This window comes from Brachyistius frenatus, unplaced genomic scaffold (assembly GCF_029030835.1).
Source record: "Brachyistius frenatus isolate BFR_SWC_R1_liver_20210118 unplaced genomic scaffold, ASM2903083v1 Contig_82, whole genome shotgun sequence".
NCBI lineage: Eukaryota > Metazoa > Chordata > Actinopteri > Embiotocidae > Brachyistius > Brachyistius frenatus.
In genome coordinates, this window is record NW_027210681.1 from 1,756,454 (window position 1) to 1,777,500 (window position 21,047).

Here is a 21,047-nt window from a genome sequence, read left to right on the forward strand (position 1 = left end):
AGAAACCAGGATGCTCATAACTCATTTTAATCTGCTGATTACTGGTTTTTGTTTCAGAACATATTGATTGTTGGTTTTTGTTTCAGAACATATTGATTGTTGGTTTTTGTGTTTGTCGCTTTGTTGTCTGACGGCAGATTTTCATTTCAGTGGGAATTAAACTGGAGATTTCTTGGATTGAGGAAGTTCATCGTGACTTTATTTGGACATTTGTTGCAGCTGTTTTCCAGCAGCTGGATTTAATGCAGCCCCTCTGCCGTCATATGGATGCATATTATTCCATATAAAACCATGAGAGTGACGTCTGATCTCATGCAGATGTTTTCTGTGTTTAATATTTTTGGATTTTTGTCGGTCGAGTCAATAATTCACGACAGGAGCTCTGCAAGTTTACACATAGTTATTATCTAGTGTTGTTTAATCTATAATTTAAGGTGTATATGTGTTCTATGAATTCATAGCGTTGCTCTGATTCAGCAGTGATCTATTTTTAATGATCGATCGATGGATTGTTTCCGTCCTTCAGACTGAAATCTGTCACGGTGAGTTTTGATGTTGAAGGATTTTGAATCATTTCTAAAGATCAGTAAAAGCTGTCTGACGTATTTCACTTTCATTTCTTGGGAAGTTTTCTGTTTGTCTTGTTTTCATCTGCTCCTGCTCTCCGTCTCGACCGGGAACAAAGAGGTTTTAAATCTAAACGGGACGTTTCCTGCTGAAATTAAAGGTTAAATAAAGTAAAATAAACGATAGTTTAAGGTTTTATGTCCCTGGAGTTTCATGTGTTTAATAACTGAATGAAGGAAGAAGATCTGGAACGTTTAGTTTGGAACATCTGCAGGGCTGTTCAGACGGTCATCTGAAGAGGGGGGGGGGGTACAAAACACATCTGGTGTGTGGGTCATGTGGTTTATTTGCAGGGTGTGTGTCAGATTACCTCTCCGTCACTGAAAACTATAACTGAAGACTGGAGGGAGGAGGAGGCAGGGAGGAGGGAGGGAGGAGGAGGAGGAGGAGGCAGGGAGGAGGGAGGAGGAGGAGGATGATGTGTTGATAAAGATGGAAATGGATGGGTGGGGAGCGGACGAGGAAGGAAGGAAAGGAGGAAGGAGTAAAGGAGAGAAATAAGGGCGGAACAAGTAGAGGAAAATTACATGATGGAGGAGGAGGATGTTTTTAGAGTACAGTGGATAAAAAAGGAGAAAGATGGAGGCTTTTCAAGGCCCCCCCCTCCACCCTCCTCCTGCTTCTATCGGAGGGTTTTCAAGAGCAGCCAGTTTTCCAAAGAGCCCCCCCCCATGTTTTTACTGCCGTGTAAACCAGCGTCGGCCTCCGTCTGCATGTGAACTATAAACTCCATCAAAAGAATTCCTGATAGACAAATTCTGCTTTTTCTTTCACTTTTATGTCTCGTTAAATTAAAATTACAGCTTATTTTGGGCGTCTGGGCTTCTAGTAAAAGTCACGTCTATTGTCTCCAATAAAAGGAAAATAAATGTGATGACTGATGGGGACACGTTGGACCGGGTCGGATCCATTCTGGGCGGTTGGTGTTGCAAAAATCATAAACAAGGTGTGATTAATAAGTTCAGAGAGCCCAATTACAGCCAGGGGTTCCTGAGCCCATGCAGTGATTTCCACTACGGAATCATAGTAGTGCCACCTGACGTGTCTTCTTCGGTCTCGGACAGTGAAGCTCCGCCCCTCTTGAAACGTGAACGTCACTCAGAACATCTCGCCCGGCTCATCGCTTCATCGCCAGAGACTTTCTGAAGACTTTCAAGGGTTTCTGATGAACATTTACAGAGTTTGACATAAAAAAAAAAAAAAAAAAAAAATAGCCCTGATTTTGTCGTGGAAATCACTGCATGGGCTCAGGAACACTCAGCCATAAGTGGACTCGTTGACGATTTTCTTTTCCCCAAAAATTTGACAAATTCTGATGAACTGAATCTGAACTCAGGTGCTGAATGTTTATTTTTTGGGTAGAATTAAAAAAAAAAAATAGCTCGGTGACTGAAAATGTTAAACTATCATCTGTAAAATGTCCCATCCAGGCTCCGGTAGCTTCCCCTCCCCCCTTCCTCCCCCCCATGTCTGAAGAGTCCTCTTGACCTCGGCCGTTTATCTCGAGTGCTTCGTTCCTCCGTCTGATCCCTCCATTCCTTCCTTCCTCCTCACATTCCTCCGCTCCGTCTCTCCTTGCCAAAGTCTTTCACATTTCTTCTTCCTCTTTCATCTTCCTCCTCTTCTTCATCTTCCTCGCTGCTCTTTTCCCTTTTTTTATTTTCTGTCCTTGAACTCCACTTGTAAGTTCTTTTTAAAGTGAGGAATTCAACGTGAGAGGGATTCTTCTGGGTTTGTTCTGGTACCGCTGGTCTGAACTGGGTCTTTATCTGGTTGTTCTGGTACCGCTGGTCTGAACTGGGTCTCTGCTTGTTGTTCTGGTCTCTGATGTTCTGGTTCTTCTGCTCGGTGTCGGTTCAGTGTGACACACAGATAAACGCTCCCCTCCTGAACAGCAGAGTAAAAAAGGAGGTTATCTGCTCCCAGTGGTACGACCACTAAAACCCTGTGTCCTCCTCCTCTTCTTCCTCCTCCTCTTCCTCCTCCCTATCTCCATTTACCTCCAACTCTTTCACCACAACAAAATGTCCGTCTACTCTTTGTGTGTGTGTGTGTGTGTGTGTGTGTGTGTGTGTGTGTGTGTGTGTGTGTGTGTGTGTGTGTGTGTGTGTGTGTGTGTGTGTGTCGCCCACAGACTCCCACTCAACAATCTGCCTTATACTTTCCAGTGAATCTTTATCAGCGTATCTGCTGCTCAGATGATGTTTCGACTTCTGTTACTACGAGCTCTTCTCATTTCAAGGAAACTGGACAAACATTTCAATGCAGTTTGAGTTTTCATGCAGTTTAGAGGGGGAGAGTGTCACGCAGCTCATTTTCTGTCGCTACAATTCACCGATGTCGCCTCACGTGCACGCTATTGCTAAACGCTACAATTTACTGATGTTCCCTAAACGCCTCGCGTGCTGTCACTGGATGTGATTGGACAAATCGTGGCCAAATATTAGTTGGAAAACAGTGAAATAAGTCGTTACACACAGATTATTAAAACCTAAATAAAGGTACTGAGTGCTTTATAGGTTCTGCTTGTTGGATGCTTTTACTTTGACTTTTTTTTAGGTAGTACCGGTCTGACAGCTATAAAAAACAAAACAATAAGAATGCTACTTCTAAATAATCTGGATTATTTATTATCAAGTGAATACCCTTCAATTGTTTATGTGGTAAAAACTGTTCATTTCCACTCTGTAATTTCCTTGTTGTGGTGGAGCAGCTTCATGCAGAGACTCATGCACTTCTCTGCAGACGTAAAGAACTCGTCATCCTCACGTGTGTTTCAGTGAATCTTGAAAACAACGACGTCGTCTGAAACGGGTTCGCTGCAGCATCGGCTGCATGTTAACGTACGTCGGAGGTGTTTCACAGTTCAAGTTGCTGTTTAACTTTCCTGCTCGAACCCTCAGTGGGTTAAACAGGCGGCGTGTCAGCGCCGCGACCTTTGACCTGGATCTTTCCGATCCGTCCGGTTCACGGAGAGTTCAGGTCCGTTTGTCTCTTTCTGTCTGAAGGTCACAGATCCGCAGTGGAAAACCCACAATAATGAGAGAACAAACTCTTCCTTTCTTTCTTCTCTGTCTGTTCCACCACTCGGACAAATTAGAGCTTAACTTCATTAAAGTGACTCGTCTGATTGCGCAAGAGTCCGTCGCTCCGTCAATGTGTCGTTGTCGCCGCGCAGCGTTCCCGGCGTCCGGACCGACAATCGGCCGTCTGTCCGCCCGCTCGGACACAGCCGCCATTCAGACGTGGATACGAGGGAATAATTGAGCTGTTTATCGGAGAATATCACGTTTATCCTGGAGACGTTTGGCCGCTGGAGGTCGGCTCGAGTGTCGGCCGTCACAGTCCAGGACGTTGTGTTGGAGTATGTTGCATTTAGCAGGCGTTCAGGATTTAATGTACGTCTTGTTCTGATAGTGGAATATGTTTGATGTGGTGAACGTTTCCCAGGTGTTTCTACGCGGCTCGTTCGCTACCTGTCTTCCTTCATAGAAAGTAACAACATGCTTGGCTCCGGTTTCTGCAGCGTGAGAGGCTGTTGAAGGTTTTTGAGGACAGGAAATACTTTAAAGGAGCAGTGTGCAGGATTTAGTGGCATCTTGTGGTCAGGTGAGTGTTTGGTTTGTCCCTTCTGGGCTACTGTAGAAACATGGCAGCTCCGTAGAAGAGGGACCCGCCCACTGTGGAGACATGAAAGGCTAGTTTTTTTTATTGTAAATATTATATTCTCTTTCTATCGTTCACACTGAATCCTTTAATACTCGTCCTGTTGAAAAGTTTTCCTGAAGACTGAAAACACTCATTCAGTCTGCAAACGACCCATAATGCAACACTCCCCTGTAGAAGAACACGCTCTCTCTGTTCACACAGAATATTTGATGCTCTGGCATGTTATTGTTAAATATGAGATATGACAAACGTAAAACTTCCCAGGATGAAATGTTTATTGCACTTATTTTACCTGATAAAGAAGGAAACGCATGAAATCTGATGACGCCTGATATTAAACTGGCAAATCAACGCTGGACAAGAGTCTTGGTTTGTTTGTTTTTCTTCTAGAGGATTGAACTCTTTCCCCCCAAACTCTTAATATTTGAATAAAAAGTGTAATAAATGGCAAAATCAGATCACAATACTTCAATACTAAATGTCCAAACATCAAATCAGTCCTCGTGTATCTGGATGGTATCGAATCAGGACGTCGCCCATCGTCCTCCCGCTCCGCCGAAACCATTCACGTCATTGATTGTGCTTTAAAAGCTGTGTATCACCTCGGTGCCCCGAGCCGACCCGGCCCGACCCAAAACACGCTGCACCCTCCGTGACCTCTACCGTCATGTTGAAATTCTTCCTCCAGATCTTTTTTTTGTTTTTGTGCTCACAGACTTTGTTAAAATACACAAACAGGTCCAAATAAAGATCTGTGGGATTTCCACTCCTAACCCTTCAAAGTTTGTTCATCTGCGTGTTCTGCAGAATAAAAGCCCGGCGGGCTGCGAGCGGCCGGTACCGATCTCATTCACGTGCGTCCTGCAGCAGAGGGAGGAGAGGCTGTTTGTTTGGACAGGAGGTGGAGAGGCTGGGTTTCTGGCTGCAGGCTGCAAGTTGCATAATGGCAGGAAAAGCAGTGTTGAGGGGAGAGGGGGGGGACGTGAGGAAGGGTCAGCTTTTAAAACTGTAATGTGTCTGGAACTGTGAGTTTCCAGGATCAGGACCATCAATCCTGGAAGATACAGTAAAATGAATCAACGAGGACCGAGACTTTAAGCTCCGCCCACCTCAGGAAGAATCCCGATTTAATGCGTCTCTGGAATCAGACCTCTTATCTGGAACCTGAATACTTTGGATTCTTTCTCACATCTCTGCACTCGCCTGTATTTCAGGGGAAATGACATGAAAGTAAATGTTTAACGATTCCTCAGACAAAATATAAGAGATTTTATTTTCAAAATTTTGAATTCTAATCTGGAGGAATTTTGTCAGCACGGTCCCATTAGAGGAGTCGAGGTGGAATACGAGATGATATTTAACGATGAAATAAGAAACATCACGGAAAGAGTTAGCGATGGATATTTTCAAGCTAAACTACTTTTTGAAATTCGCTCTGAACAATTCGATTTCTCTTCGAATAATCGTATCTACTAACTGCAGAGATCGGAACATCTGGTTCTGACCGTGTGCAGCTGTTTGGGATTAATAGTGTGTGTGTGTGTGTGTGTGTGTGTGTGTGTGTGTGTGTGTGTGTGTGTGTGTGTGTGTGTGTGTGTGTGTGTGTGTGTGTGTGTGTGTGTGTGTGTGTGTGTGTGTGTGTGTGTGTGTGTGTGTGTGTGTGTGTGTGTGTGTGTGTGTGTGTGTGTGTGTGTGTGTGTGTGTGTGTGTGTGTGTGTGTGTGTGTGTGAGTGTGTGTGTGTGTGTGTGTGTGTGTGTGTGTGTGTGTGTGTGTGTGTGTGTGTGTGTGTGTGTGTGTGTGTGTGTGTGTGTGTGTGTGTGTGTGTGTGTGTGTGTGTGTGTGAGAGTGATGACGGCCGTGCAGGTGCTGCTCATGCTTAGATTAACATTTTAAGGTGGGGGGGGCACATCGGTACAAATTTACCACACCAACACGTTCCTGTTGCAGACGTGATGCACAGAAACTATCCTTAAAAATAGTTGTTGGCAGGTTGAAGCGTGTCTTTTATTATTATTATTATTATTATTATTCAGATAGTTGTGTTCATTCTGTGTGATAAATCAGGCTGTTACGTAACATTTACATCGTCCTCCATCGCTCCTCTTCCTCTGGTGTTACTACACAGCCGTGTGTGTGTGTGTGTGTGTGTGTGTGTGTGTGTGTGTGTGTGTGTGTGTGTGTGTGTGTGTGTGTGTGTGTGTGTGTGTGTGTGTGTGTGTGTGTGTGTGTGTGTGTGTGTGTGTGTGTGTGTGTGTGTGTGTGTGTGTGTGTGTGTGTGTGTGTGTGTGTGTGCGCGTGCGTGCGTGCGTGCGTGCGTATTAGGTGTGATGCTGATTCAACACAATGATATCTCCATTTCCTGGTTGAACAAAGGATGTGGTGTGTCCACGGCTCTTATTGATGAACCACACACACACACACACACACACACACACACACACACACACACACACACACACACACACACACACACACACACACACACACACACACACACAGCACTCAGCAGGCTCATTGATAATTGAAAGCCTCTATAGCAGCTTAAGAGCACACTGTGTGTTTAAGTGCCTGCAGAGTTGTGTAAAGATGTTAACACAAACAGTATGGCCGACTTAAATAATAGGATGTTGTGGTGTGTGTGTGTGTGTGTGTGTGTGTGTGTGTGTGTGTGTGTGTGTGTGTGTGTGTGTGTGTGTGTGTGTGTGTGAGAACAACATGCATGAACTAACTCACACGAACAGATGACTAATTCATGATGAAGTTATGAAATATGGATTCACAGAACAGTGAACGCAGCGCAGCTCTCATGTCACACACACACACACACACACACACACACACACACACACACACACACACACACACACACACACACACACACACACACACACACACACTGCTTCTTCTGTATCAATGAAATCTAAAAATAAAATTCAAATAAATGCAAGTGTAAAAGAATTTTAATCATTTAGTTGATAAAACTTTGAAAAAAAAACACACAAAAAAGTATTTATTTTTTAAGGTAAAGCAGAAAATCGTCACATGAAACTGAGAATAAATGATGTCATCGGTTGATGTTCTGCACCCGTGTTTCCAAAACTTTGGCACGTGGACCCACCGGTGGTACGCCAGAGTCTTACTGAAAGACCCGAACAGTTGCACTCCAAAGTACAAAATGTTTTAATTTACTATTATTACAGACTACAGTTATTAGACTTGAACGCATCATACGTGGTCTGATTTGTTCCACTTCAGTTAATGATGTCATCATGGCAGCGCCCGTTTAAAGGACAAAAAACACAAACAGTAGATAGAAATTTGAAGTTGATGTTAATTTGTGAGTTTATTGGAACAGATTTCATATTTTTCTCAGTTTAATGGATTTTTCAGTTTTATTTTGAAGGTTCATCCTCGACTCGGTTCACAGTTCCTGTTTCATTTTGCTTCGTCTTTGTCCTGTTTGCTTCCCTGAGATCATGTGTGATGTTCCACTGGGATGTTCCACTGGGATCCAGTTCTCTGTTTGTGGTCGGATCCACAGTTGAATCAATGGTTTTCTTGAGTCCTGGTTCTTTCTGGTTCTCTCTGGTTCTCTGAGTCATGGTTCTTTCTGGTTCTCTGTAGTTCTCTGTGGTTCTCTTGTAGTTCTCTCTGGTTCTTTCCTGGTTTTCTGTGGTTCTCTGTTGTTCTCTGTAGTTCTCTGTTCTCTGTAGTTCTCTATGGTTCTTTCCTGGTTCTCTGTAGTTCTCTGTAGTTGTCTGTGGTTCTCTGTAGTTGTCTCTGGTTCTCTGTAGTTGTCTGTGGTTGTCTGTGGTTCTCTCTAGTTGTCTGTGGTTCTCTGTAGTTCTCTGTAGTTCTATGTGGTTCTCTGTAGTTCTCTATGGTTCTTTCCTGGTTCTCTGTAGTTCTCTGTGGTTCTCTGTGGTTCTCTGTAGTTGTCTGTGGTTCTCTGTAGTTATCTGTAGTTCTCTGTGGTTCTCTAGTTCTCTGTGGTTCTCTGTAGTTGTCTGTGGTTCTCTGTAGTTCTCTGTCGTTATCTGTGGTTCTCTGTAGTTATCTGTGGTTTTCTGTAGTTCCCTGTGGTTCTCTGTGGTTCTCCGTGGTCTCTTTGTCTCTGTTGAATCTGTGCTCTGAACAAAACAACTCGCCTGAGTGAGTAAATGTGACCACATGACTAATTGATGGCGAGCCGCCCTCCTCTGCTGCTGCCGTGAGGTTCCACCTGCTCCACCATCACACGGGTCGTTTGGGTTTGTCGAAGCTCGGTTCTGCTCGGTTCAGTTCACTGAATGATTTATATTTAATGATTTATTTCAGTAAATCATTAAATATAATGTGACACATTAGGTGATTAGGAGACAAAAATCATCAGATTTTCACATTTTTCAGCAGCTGAAATCTGAACTATCTGTGTGGAAAGAGAATGAGAATGCAAACTAACGTTGTGTTTGTTAGTCGAATAATTTCTGCAGCTCTAAAAAGAAGGACATTATATATTTGAAACATTATTTGTGTTTGAGTGTTTCATAAGACACTCGACAAAAACAGGTAAATAAAGTCAAATTGTATTAATCAAAAAAAGAGAAATGTGAAAATGCAGTACATCCTGCAGCTTATCCTGATCAAACTGAACACGTTACCTCGGCAACCAGAAGGGATCAGGATTCTTCAAGCATATTTAAATCAAGGCAAAGAAACACTAACTTCATTTTAAACCTTCAAGTCGATGAATTTTAAAACAGTAAAAATGAAACCGTAACTAAGCTGTTCACCACGTCATCCAAACCTCAGGAAGGTCAACCACAAACAACATGTATCCCACAATGCCTCATTAGGGCCCAGACTGCACCAGGGAGGGGGAGGTGGGGGGGGCGCAGGGGTCAGAGGTCAACGAGCTCCTTAAAGGGCCAGATCATTCTGTCAGCAGGAAACACTCTTTACACAAGAGTAATTTAATTAATCACATACACTTTTTACTTCTGTCCTGCTGCTGTGATGTGGCTGCAGCTGATTGGTCGACTGAAATTTTTAAAATAAATATTCTTGATAATGATGCAGAATGAAGTAAAACTGCAGGTTTGTTTTAGTGTGAAGTGATGATGTTGGACTCCCTGCTCACATCAAGGTCTTCATGTTAATAACAGCTGGACTCAGCAGTCTCACTCTTTTTTTTCCGTCCCTCTCTTTGTGTCACTTTCTGTCTCCTCTGTCTGCTGGCTGCTTTCACTGTGATCTCATCCCCTCCGACTGCTGACACATTCCTCTGCTTTCACCCTTTTACCCCCCTCCCCTCCCCTCCCCCTCTCCCTTTTGTCAGTGTGTGTTGGGCTTTTTTCTCACATGGCCTCAGAAACTGGATGCTTCAGTTGGCTTTAATCTCTGAGCTGCAGTGGAGAATATCTCAAATATGTCTGTTCACATTTGAGCAAAAATCCTTCGTCCTGTTTGATTGAGAAGACGATTGGTTTAAACTCTCCGGTTGGTTTCTGGAGTCCCAGGAAAGATTTTCATGCCGATTTAAGAGGAAAAAAAAATTGTCTTTTAACAGGAAGAAACCTGTTAAAGTCTTGAGGACATGAAGGAATCCACTTCTGACCATATTTTTAAAATAAACCTGAAGCGCTCTGTTGTTTTTCTAATTGTTTCATCTTTGTTCTACTTTTCTCTTTATTTTTTATTGTGTTTTAAGTTTCTTTTATCTCACTCTGTGATGCATGTTTTTGGAGGCATTGCTGTATGAAAGGTGCTGTATGACTATATGAACAAATAAAGAGAGAGCAGCATGTTGTATAGATGAGATGATGGACACGTAGTCGCTCTGAATCTAAACATACGTGATGTCTGCGTGTTCAGGTTTGTCGTTTGAATGAAATCTGGTGTGTTGGAGTGGTTTTAGTTATTAATAACTACAGTTCTCTGAGTATGAAACATCTCAAAACTTGTGTCAGAGCAGGATTGTTGCATTTTATTGTTAAATGACTTTTCAGTAAATGGCCCCAAACATTATTTATTAATTCCTGTTTCAATTTGAGTCATTTGTTTTCAACATGATTGTGTGGTCGTGGTGATTTTGAACCCGTATTTGTACGAATGGTTTACTGACTTTGTGTTTCAGGAGAGAACTTGATGCTTTTTTCAGTGGATTGTATTTGCCCCTAGTGGCCCTCACTGGTGTTACACTTTAAGGCTTCACTTTTCAGACCAGGACGCTTATGTCCGTTTCTATACGGAGTCTGTGGCGCCGCCCTGCTGTTAACTTCCTGTTGGAGGAGGACACTTTATAACCGGCTTTAAGTTGAATTCAAAAATTGTGTTGGTTTGGAGAAAAACAGCAGTTTGTCTCCAGTAGTGTAAAAAACAATGAAATCTCCTGTTTGAAGGTGAAATCTGAAACGATCAGCAGCAGCGAGCTGAACGGAAACACGTGAAAATAAAAAGTCACACCTCCACACGTCTGTTATCTTTTTCCTTTTAGAGATGATAAAATAACAGTGAGGAGAGAGAGGAGAGCGTCGTGTTTTCAGCTCCGTTTGCCCATTGATTGATCGGAGTAACCATGGCAACCGCTAACTGCATTATCAGTGAAGCTTCTCTGATAACCTAATTAAAGGAGGCAGGGACGCCGGCAGCTTCAAACAGCGTCAGAGAGGATTTACTGGAGAGAATCGGTTCAAAATGATTGATTGAAATCAGACGGCACCGTGTTGATTTTGTCCTCCAGTGATGTTCCACAGGAAGCAGTCGTAATTACAGAGGAAGAGGAGCCCGAGTTCTTCGCTGTCTTTGTGCTCCGTCACGTGTCAGTTCGTCTTCCTCACAACAACGGAGCTGATAACACGTCTGTCCGTCACGTTAACAATCGGAGGATTCCTGCTGTCGCTCAGCCGAAGTCTGGATTCAAATCTGAACGGCAGGAAGTCAAAAGGTCCCAAAACAGAAGCTGTTGAAGGTCTCTGAGTCTGAGAGCACGGCCGCATGAAGCAGCTTCAATTAGTAATAAAAAACCATTCATAAAAAGGAGACTCGTTCAGCGGGAACGTCCTCTCTGTTGGTTTCATCCTTTCATCCAGACTCAAACACACTTTTCTCATCTTAAAACTCCACAGTGGGAATCTGAAAGCAGCTCTTCAGGGTTTTTTTTAGGGAAAATGACCAACAATGAGAATAAGGGGGATATTATTAAAATAATATTTTAATATTCTTGACAATACGACAAAGTACTGAAAAATATTTAATTGTTAATTTCAACAACTGCAACAAAACCTGACCGGTTTAATCAGAAACCTGACGATACTACGTCCCGCCCACCGATAGCTGTAACCTGACTGCACCACAGGCCTGTCAATCAAACAGACACACCCCCAAAAACAGGTCTTCTTGAATCTTCTTTTCTAATGAATGAGGGATTATTTTCAGATGGACCTCCAGAAAACTAAGAAGAAGGAGTGACTTTAGCTAACAACACCGAGATAACTGATGGACACATTTTATTCACTTTGGATTTGATGAGAGAAGTTGAATGGGAGTCTATGGAGCCGGAGGCTTTTTGGAGCCGACCTCTAGTGGCACTCGCTGGTATTGCAGCTGAAGACACTTCTGGATCGGAACCATTTTGTCTGTGGAAATCACTGTGAACAATGCGACATGGCTCCTGTAGGGGGCAGTACAGTTTATTGTAAACGGATGAATGTGTGATTTGTGGGTTGTGACTCTAAATTGAGGCTCTGAGTGAAGTCATGAGGTCACTGCTTGTTGGTTTGGATGCAAGTTTGTAGTTTTCTGAGTGGAACGAGGAAGACGAAGACGTTCAGTCCTCTTCGTGTTGTCGAGGTTTTTCACCGAGGACGGAGCTTTCTACCAAAACACATGCATAACGTTTGATCACGTGTCTTTGAATGTCTGAGAACATGATGACTGATGCGGTCGGACGTGGTTACCATGACGACACCTCCGAAGCCCGTCAGGTAGCTCACGTGACCTCCGAGGAACTTCTTAACGGGGACCAAAGTGTCGTCCTTCTTTCCCTGCTGCTGTCGTACTGTCCTCTAAGCTGGGAGGACTGCCTGTTGCCATGGTTACCAGTGATTTGGGTTAATTCCCTCTGTTAAAACGCGGCTGCAGCATCTGTGTTTTTATTTTTTTAATTTTTTTGTGTTAAAAACAGAGTGGGATCAGCAAACCTAGAGGAAGGTGACGGGCCTGTTTTTAAAGAGAAAGCCTTCCAAATCTGGATCAACTGAATATTTTGAATACACAACGAGACATTAGAAGATGTTTCTTCATTTGATCACCAGATTTCTCTCCTTCGTGTGTTGAAAAAACTGTAAAAAATCGATTTGGAATAAAGTTATTGGAAAGATTTTTTTTTTTTCCTCGTCTCCTCCGTCCTGTCCCCTTGTGTCCTCCATCCTGTCGCCTCCGTCCTGTCCCCTCGTCTCCTCCGTCCTGTCTTTGTCTCCTCTGTCCTGTCCTCGTCTCTTGCATCGCTTCGTCTCCTCCGTCCTGTCTCCTCCATCCCGTCCCCTCGTCTCCCATGTCCTGTCCTCGTCTCCTCCATCCCGTCTCCTCCGTCCTGTCCTTGTCTCCTCTGTCCTGTCCTCGTCTCTTGCATCGCTTCGTCTCCTCCGTCCTGTCCCCTCGTCTCCTCCATCCCGTTCCCTCGTCTCCCATGCCCTGTCCTCGTCTCCTCCATCCCGTCCCCTCGTCTCCCATGTCCGGTCCTCGTCTCCTGCATCCCCTTGTCTCCTCCTTCCTGTCATCGTCTCCTGCATCCCCTCGTCTCCTCCGTCCCGTCCTGTCCCCTCGTCTCCTCTGAGTCTCTGCGTTTGATGGTGTCGGGTCAGATATCTGCTGCTGCCCTACATGTCTCCGTGTGTCCTACATGTCTCCGTGTGTCCTACATACGGCTGCAGAGAGGAGAGCTGATGGATGACTCCCTAATGCACGTCCCAGATTTACATCACACACACACACACATACACACACACACAGGTGTGTGTGTGTGTGTGTGTGTGTGTGTGTGTGTGTGTGTGTGTGTGTTCTGCAGTGAAGGTTGAAGTCACCTCTCTCCTCCTTCTGTAGGTTTGAATGTGACGATGAAAACATTGTGAACAGAACTGTACTTTTTATTACGAGATAAATATTACTGAGATGTTCAGCAGCATGATTTTCATCTTCAGCAGGAAGTTGTTACCAAAAAAATGTTTTTTTTTGCTAATTCCTAAAGTTTTACTGCAAAAAAAAAGAACTCACATAAAACTCCACAAATTACATCACAATTCTTGAGAAAACACGCCACAAAATCAAACTTTTTTTCCCTCCAAAATATGAATGAAAATGTTTATTTATCAGATTATGAAGGTGGAGATGAAATCGTGTGGAATAATTCCCACGTGATCCGTCTGAACTTGTTTCATCATGTTTGTAAATCGATTGAAATCTTTCATGGTTCAGTTTATGAGAATTCATCTTCAAAATCAACATGAACGCTTATTTTATCCCTGAAAATGTCAGAAGCAGCAGAGGTTGTTTTTCCCCCGATTAAGTGGTGTGTGTGTGTGTGTGTGTGTGTGTGTGTGTGTGTGTGTGTGTGTGTGTGTGTGTGTGTGTGTGTGTGTGTGTGTGTGTGTGTGTTACAGTTAATGGAGAGGTTGTGGTGAGAGTTGTAACGTTGGCGTCTTGTCCTGCGTGGGAGTCGTTGAATGCAGCGCCGGATGCTGCCTGGTTTCGGTTGCCATGGCGAACAATTGATACTTGAATAGTAAAATAATGGGTGGGTGGGGGGGGGGGCTATAAATACAGAGAAGAGAGATCCATCTGTTTCATCCGTCTGTACATCTCCTGCTTTCTGATCATTACTTCTGTGGATAAAAAGGTTGATTTTAAGACACTGAAAGTGTTCTTTAATATCAGAAACTTCATGTTTATATTATTATTAGTCGTCATATTTTGTTTACTATCATAAATGATGAAAAACAAGCAGCAGCTCTGCAGATATTTGACCTTTTCTGGCCTGAAGAGGATTAACTGATTAACCAGCTGCTGATGAATTTTATTACAATAATCGACTCTAAAGAAACGTTTTCTCTCTGCTAATAAACAAAACAACAACAAATCAACTATCGGAACAAGCAAGAAAATGTTTTTCTTTTTTTACATGATGGTTTGATTTTATTTAGTTTTACTTTTAATTTACAGGAGATTTTTCTCCGGACGGCCTTCAGTCCAAATATCATTGAAGCAGATTTTAACCCTCGGAAGTGTCTGGAATGTGTTAAAAGGTGTCTCCGTGTGTCTCCATGTCTCCGTATGTCTCTGTCCCCTGCTGCCATGTCTCCGTGTGTCTCTGTGTGTCCCTGTCCCCTGCTGCCGTGTCTCCTCAGCTCTCCGCTGTAGTTTGTCTTCAGTTTCACTAAAGTTATTCTTCGTCCTCCTGAATCTCCAGTCGTGTCTTTGTGCGTCTGTCGGCAGCTCGATGCATGCTGGGACAGCGGTAACCATGGAGACGAGGATAATGTTCGTCTTTCAGTGCAGACTCGGGGGGGCGAGAGAACAGATTAAAGTTTATTTACTACAGTTAGAGTTTGAGAGCGAGGAGGAAGTCCTGCTGCTGTCGTCATGGAGACGCCGATATTTGGGAAGACGCCAGTTATATTTTGCAGCAGCAGAGAAAATAATTCATGCGGCAGTTTAGTTCTCCTCCTTCACACCTATAAAAGAGAACAAAGCAGCTTTAATCAGCAGGAATGTTTCAGCTGCAGTTTTCTCATTAAAATTATTAAGATTATTATAAAATAATGAATCCGTCAAAACAAGCTCACCTCCCTCAAGATATTTCTTTAAGGACTAAAGTTCTCCCTGTTTTACTTTACATGACAACACACGTGTCCTCTGTATGTTGTAGTGCAAAATTTATGAACTAATTTAATCACAAATGATGATTGAACTGATTGTTCATAGAGTCAAAAATCATTCATCAAACCGTCACCATCTTTACTAGTTCGGAGCAGTTTGGAGCAGGAAGTGACCATATTTGGACGAGCTGGGGGAGGAGCCAGCGGTGGATCTGACCGATCTGATCGGAAACCTGACGATACTACGTCCCGCCCACCGATAGCTGTAACCTGACTGCACCACAGACCTGTCAATCAAACAGACACGCCCCCAAAAACAGGTCTTCTTGAATCTTCTTTTCTAATGAATGAGGGATTATTTTCAGATGGACCTCCAGAAAACTAAGAAGAAGGAGTGACTTTAGCTAACAACACCGAGAGAACTGATGGACACATTTTATTCACTTTGGATTTGATGAGAGAAGTTGAATGGGAGTCTATGGAGCCGGAGGCTTTTTGGAGCCGACCTCTAGTGGCACTCGCTGGTATTGCAGCTGAAGACACTTCTGGATCAGAACCATTTTACAGACCTGAAGCTACAAACTCTTTTATAAACAATCTGAAGTCGGTGTCCTTATCTAGTCTCTGACTGTTTAAATCTTAAACACTTCAAACTTTAGCTGTTAAAACAGGTTTTAAAATACCGTTGAGGTCAAAAACTGCCAAATAATTCATTGACTTTTGGTGTTTTTTGGTGAAATCTGATGATATTTCATTCGCTGCCCGACTGTTAACAACAAATGCAACACAATCCTGCTGAAGACACTTAACCTATCATTTCATACCTCTAGTGGACTGACGGGTGTATTACACACTTTGACTTGAATCCAGGTTGTATTTCGATCATTGTCAGACCTCTTTTCTCTCTTTCAGTCCTAATGTTCATTAACAGGTGTCTTAAATATATTTTCTTGCCTTCTGTAAACAGAAACCGACAGTTGGCTGTCTTAAAACAGCTGACTGGAAGCTGATTAGCCGATTACACAAACATGTCGATTAGAGCATAATTAACAAATGAGATTTGAATCTTTTTAATGAGTTAATCGCAGGTTGTCGTGTTTCTCGTCACGGAGGTTTTGTGTGTCTGTTTGTGGTCGTAGATTCAGTTGTAGGTTGTTTTCTGTCCCTCCTTCATCTCTAACTGTAAAACATCTTATAAATTAGATGTTGATATGATATTAAACATGTTAGGAGGTGGTTGGAGTGAAGGATGCTGGGAAGAGGAGGAGGACATTATCTCCATGTTGCATCATGGGTAATGTAGGCTCCAGTGTGTTTGCAGGCAGGTCTCCCGTTTGGATTTGGACTGATTGATCTGTTGTTTGTCCTCCGGTCATCAAACTATTACAGGGCTGCAAATAATGATTATTTTATCATTAATTATCAATAAAAGTCAGAAATGACGTAATAAAATGGATTGATTTATCAAAACCTCCTCAGATATTCCGTTCATCATGACGTCTCCTGAACCGATCAGTTATCAGATCAATCTTCAGTTTTATTGAACTGTATAATCTGATTTTTTAAAAGTCTGAACAGTGGAGAGTTTCCATCGATCATCCTGTCGTCGCTCTATTTCCGTCCTTCCCGTCATCCCTTATCTCCTCCTCCTCCTCCTGCTATAAATATCACCTCCTCTGGCTCCATCCTCTCTCTCTCTCTCTCCTCCTCCTCCTCCTCCCCCTCCCAGCATGCTCGCTCGCCCCTCCACCCCAGAAGATGACGTCATCGTTTCAGGCGGCGCCGTCGGTTTGGTCCTTCAACAGGAAACACAAACATAAAATAAAAGAAGTTCTGAGCTTCAGAAACCTAAAATTAATCATCAATAATGCAGATTTTCACATTATTTCTTATTTTTCTATCCAGCAGGTTTTCCTGCTTTAATTTTGAAGTTTCCAACTTTAACTGGTTAAAATCAATCATCTCTAATGTCGACCCTTCATCTGCTGCTCCTCTTCCTCCTTTATCTGTTTAAAAGTAAAAACTGTTCGGTAGTTCGGATACCATCAGGTTACTGTCTGAGCTCAGACATGTTTTATTTCTAAAATATTAAATGATTACAAACTATTTGTAATAAATAATCACAGTTTTCTGGAATAAAATCAAATTAAATGATAAATTAATTTGGATTTGGGCCTGTTGTTGTTGTTGTTGTTGGTGGTGGTCCTTTTCAGCAAGACTGTCGTGTCCCACCAGTGGTACACGCACCACAGTTTGGGAATCACATTAATACACAACAACGCTGCACAAACATCAAACGGAATGAAAACTGTGAAACAAGTTCAATTAAAAACAAATGAAGCAACAAAAACATCTGAATATGAAAATGAAGAAAAAAAATCAATATTAAACAAAACAAGGATGTTCATGATTTTAAATCTTGATATTAAAAATGTTAAATCTGGAGATGCTGGTGACAATAAATGGCTCGCTGGAGATGTGAATCGTGTTGTTTATGGGATGTAAACAGGAAGTTCAGTGTTTCCATGGAGGTCAGTTATTCAGCGTTAAACATGAGCAGACATTTGTTTACGTTTCTGATCTGCTCTGAGAAGTTTTGGGTTTGTGATGTCACCGGACCTTTAAAGCCTCTGAACGTTCTCCGACGGGTTCATGAATGGAAACCACATCGGTTCTGATCGAGTTCTGAGTCGGAGACGTCGTGCTGATGTTGTTGTTTTTTTTTTCAAACACCTGAACTCAGCTGTTCCTTTAACGTCCTGCAGTGACACTTTCTAAAAACTCTGTGTTGTCATGACTCCGGCTGGTGTGTGTGTTTTATCACTTCTGCGTGAGTGCACATTGTTTTAGCCTCGCTCTGGCAGCACACACACACACACACACACACACACACACACACACACACACACACACACACAGGGTCCCAGTGGTGGCGTATTTTTAGCGTAGCAACACAAGCAGCTCCAGCCTGACTGGTTGTTGAGCTGCAAGTGGGTGGCAGCACACACACACACACACACACATACACACACACACACACACACACACACACACACACACACACACACACACACACACACACACACACACACACACACACACACACACACACACACACACACACACACAGTATCAGCGTGGAACTGCGCATCTGTTCAGAGCAACAGTTTTTTCGCTGTGCAGACGTAGGAGTAACTGCAGGAGTAATCTCATTGGTCAGGCTTGCCGTCAGTGGGCGGAGCCAGAGGGAGCTGTGACGTGAGTTTGAATTCACTGCAGTGAGGAAAAGGGGGACAGGATAGCAAATCAGAGAGCAGATCTGAGACTTTATCTTGGAGCACAGCGGTCCTTGAACAAGAGTCCAAAACGTCTGCGTGCCGAGATCTGACCCGACCCGACCGCCCGCCTGCAGACTCTGATCTGTGCTGGAGGTTCTGTGCCGACTCGCGGTTCCATCTGCTGACTGCAGAGGTCTGACCGGACTGCTGATGTCTGTTTACCTGCTGGGAGCGCTCAGACCTCCTCAGTGACAGCGAATGCACCAAGTGCATTAAAATTACAGTCAATAAAAACAAAGTCAGCAGCAGCAAAAAAACTAAAAGTTTAATTATATAATAAAATCCTGCTTTTAGGGTACAGATTAAAATAATATCTATATAATATATCATTTCTTTGTTAATTGATAATGTAAATGATCTTCAATTTCAGCCCTGAAATGAGTTGGTCCCTGAACGCCTCTCAGCTCTGACAGGTTGGATGTGTGTGTTCAAAGTGCATGTTCGTTGTTGCGTCTCTGATGTTGTAGTGATGTGTTGTGACCAGAAGGAGGCGCCATCGTCTGAGTTTACAGACAAACTGTGAGGCTGTAGCAGCGTGCAGCCAATCAGAAAGCAGAGTCACAGTCACATGACAGCAGAGCAGCATGGAGTGAATTTATATTATATTTATGTTAATGTGCTTTCAATAATAAGTTAATGTTGTTTGTAGGTTTAAACAGAAATCAATTAAAGTCAATTTACACATCACATTTTATTAAAGTGATTTACAAATACACAAATAAACACTGACAAGAATACAATATATACAATTTAAATATATAAAAAAAACTACTTGGCAATAGAACAATAATAAGGACTGTGTTTTATTTCATTTTCAACCACTTTCACATTCAAATTCATATTTCTTCAACTGTTTTTCCTTTTTTTTCTATTTTATCAATTAAACAAAATACAATAAAAGAAAACAAAAAAACACAATTTCTCTCCAGCTTTTAAATATTGGTACTTGGAATATTGGGGATGATAGTGAATTAAGATTTTTTTTTTTTTTTATAGTGTAAAATCCCAGTATAACTTCACTAACACAACAACAACAATGAAGTGATAAGAAATATTTATTATTAATTAATTATTTAAAAAAAATATATATCAATGTCAAAATAAATGGAAGTGTTTGTGACGTCAGAAATGTGTTTTCTAACCAACAGACTATAAATCCGTCTTCTCCCTCCTGTGTTTATGATCCATACACTCACCCTCTGACTCCGCCCCACCGACTCCACCCCTCTGACTCCGCCCCTCCGACTCCGCTCATCTGACTCCACCCCTCTGACTCCGCCCCTCTGACTCCACCCCTCTGACTCCGCCCCCTCTCTGTCTTGCAGGTTTTCCTACAGTCTTCTCGGCCTGCCCGGTCAGAGCCGCTCTGAGCGCCTGCTAGGGTCCCCGTCGCTAACGGCAGCAGGCAGCAGGCGGCGGAGAGAGGGGGCGGAGTCGCGGCGAGGTCACGATGACGTCGGTGGCGGGCGAGTTCGACCACATGGAGATCCAGCAGCAGTACGGCAGCGACGGCGTCAACAACCGCTGGGACGCCGACGACTGGGACAACGAGAACAGCTCGGCGCGGCTGTTCGAGCGCTCGCGCATCAAAGCCCTCGCAGGTAGGAGGATGGAGGCGGGAGGGGAGGGGCTGTTTATTATCTGTGTATTTGTATGTTAAAAGTCTGCTGTGGTTGCCGTGGTAACGACGTAGCTACGCCGGTGGTGACGCATCTTTCCGACGTGCATCCGTCCACAGACCCGTTTGTCCTCCAGAGACGTAAACGCTCCGATCGCACTCTGCTAGACGGTAGACGGTGTCCTCCGCCCACCAGGGGGCGCTATAGCAACGCGTCACCACTGAGTCCAGAGTAAACCGGGTCTCTTTAATCTGGTTCTGGTTCAGTCGAGGCCCCGTTTGGCCTCGTGGCTCGCTGCCTGTGTGTGTGTGTGTGTGTGTGTGTGTGTGTGTGTGTGTGTGTGTGTGTGTGTGTGTGTGTGTGTGGGTCGTTGAGTTTGAGTCAACAACGGAGAACAATGCGTCTTCTCAGGACGCCCCCGAGCAGCTTCGTGGAAACCCGCCATGTTGTCTCTCCCGCTGCAGACGAACACTGGCCCAGAGTCCAGATGCTGCTGCGACCTTTGACCTCTGCCATCATTGGTTCGGGCTGCTGTTTTTATTTAAGTTTTAAAAGAAAAAAATGAATCAGTTACTTGACAAGTTTTGGCAGAAAAACACATCTTTCGCTCCTGACTATGCTGCCTTGTGTTTGAGCCAATCAGCAGCCAGTATTCTCAGCAGCGCCCTCCTCTGGTCAGGTGGTGAAAATGCAGTCAAGTCGTATCTTCCAATTTTTTTTTTTATCCTGTAAATGAATGTTTTAGATGTTTCTAATTTTGCAGGATGTTTTCCGTGTGCCAGAGTAATTAAAAGTAATTTTAGTTGATGTATTATTTAAGAAACAAAATAGATTTAAAAGCTCTTTTGTTTCAGCATGAAACTTTAATAAAAATCTTATGAACATTTATCAGCATAAATGTGCAGTTCTGCAAGTTTTTAGTTCATTTCTTTTTTCTTTT

General features: G+C 43.2%; 1 protein-coding gene across 2 annotated transcripts in view; it reads left to right on the forward strand.

Moving 5' to 3' along the window:
- Positions 1–21,047, forward strand: part of LOC138627169 (spectrin beta chain, non-erythrocytic 1-like) — an 88,805-nt gene that overhangs the window by 9,545 nt on the left and 58,213 nt on the right. For both annotated transcript variants that reach the window (XM_069709321.1, XM_069709322.1), the window contains exon 2: positions 19,814–20,089. In XM_069709321.1, coding sequence (XP_069565422.1) covers positions 19,939–20,089 — 151 coding nt within the window. In that variant the 5' untranslated portion in view covers positions 19,814–19,938. The remainder of the gene's footprint in view (positions 1–19,813; positions 20,090–21,047) is intronic.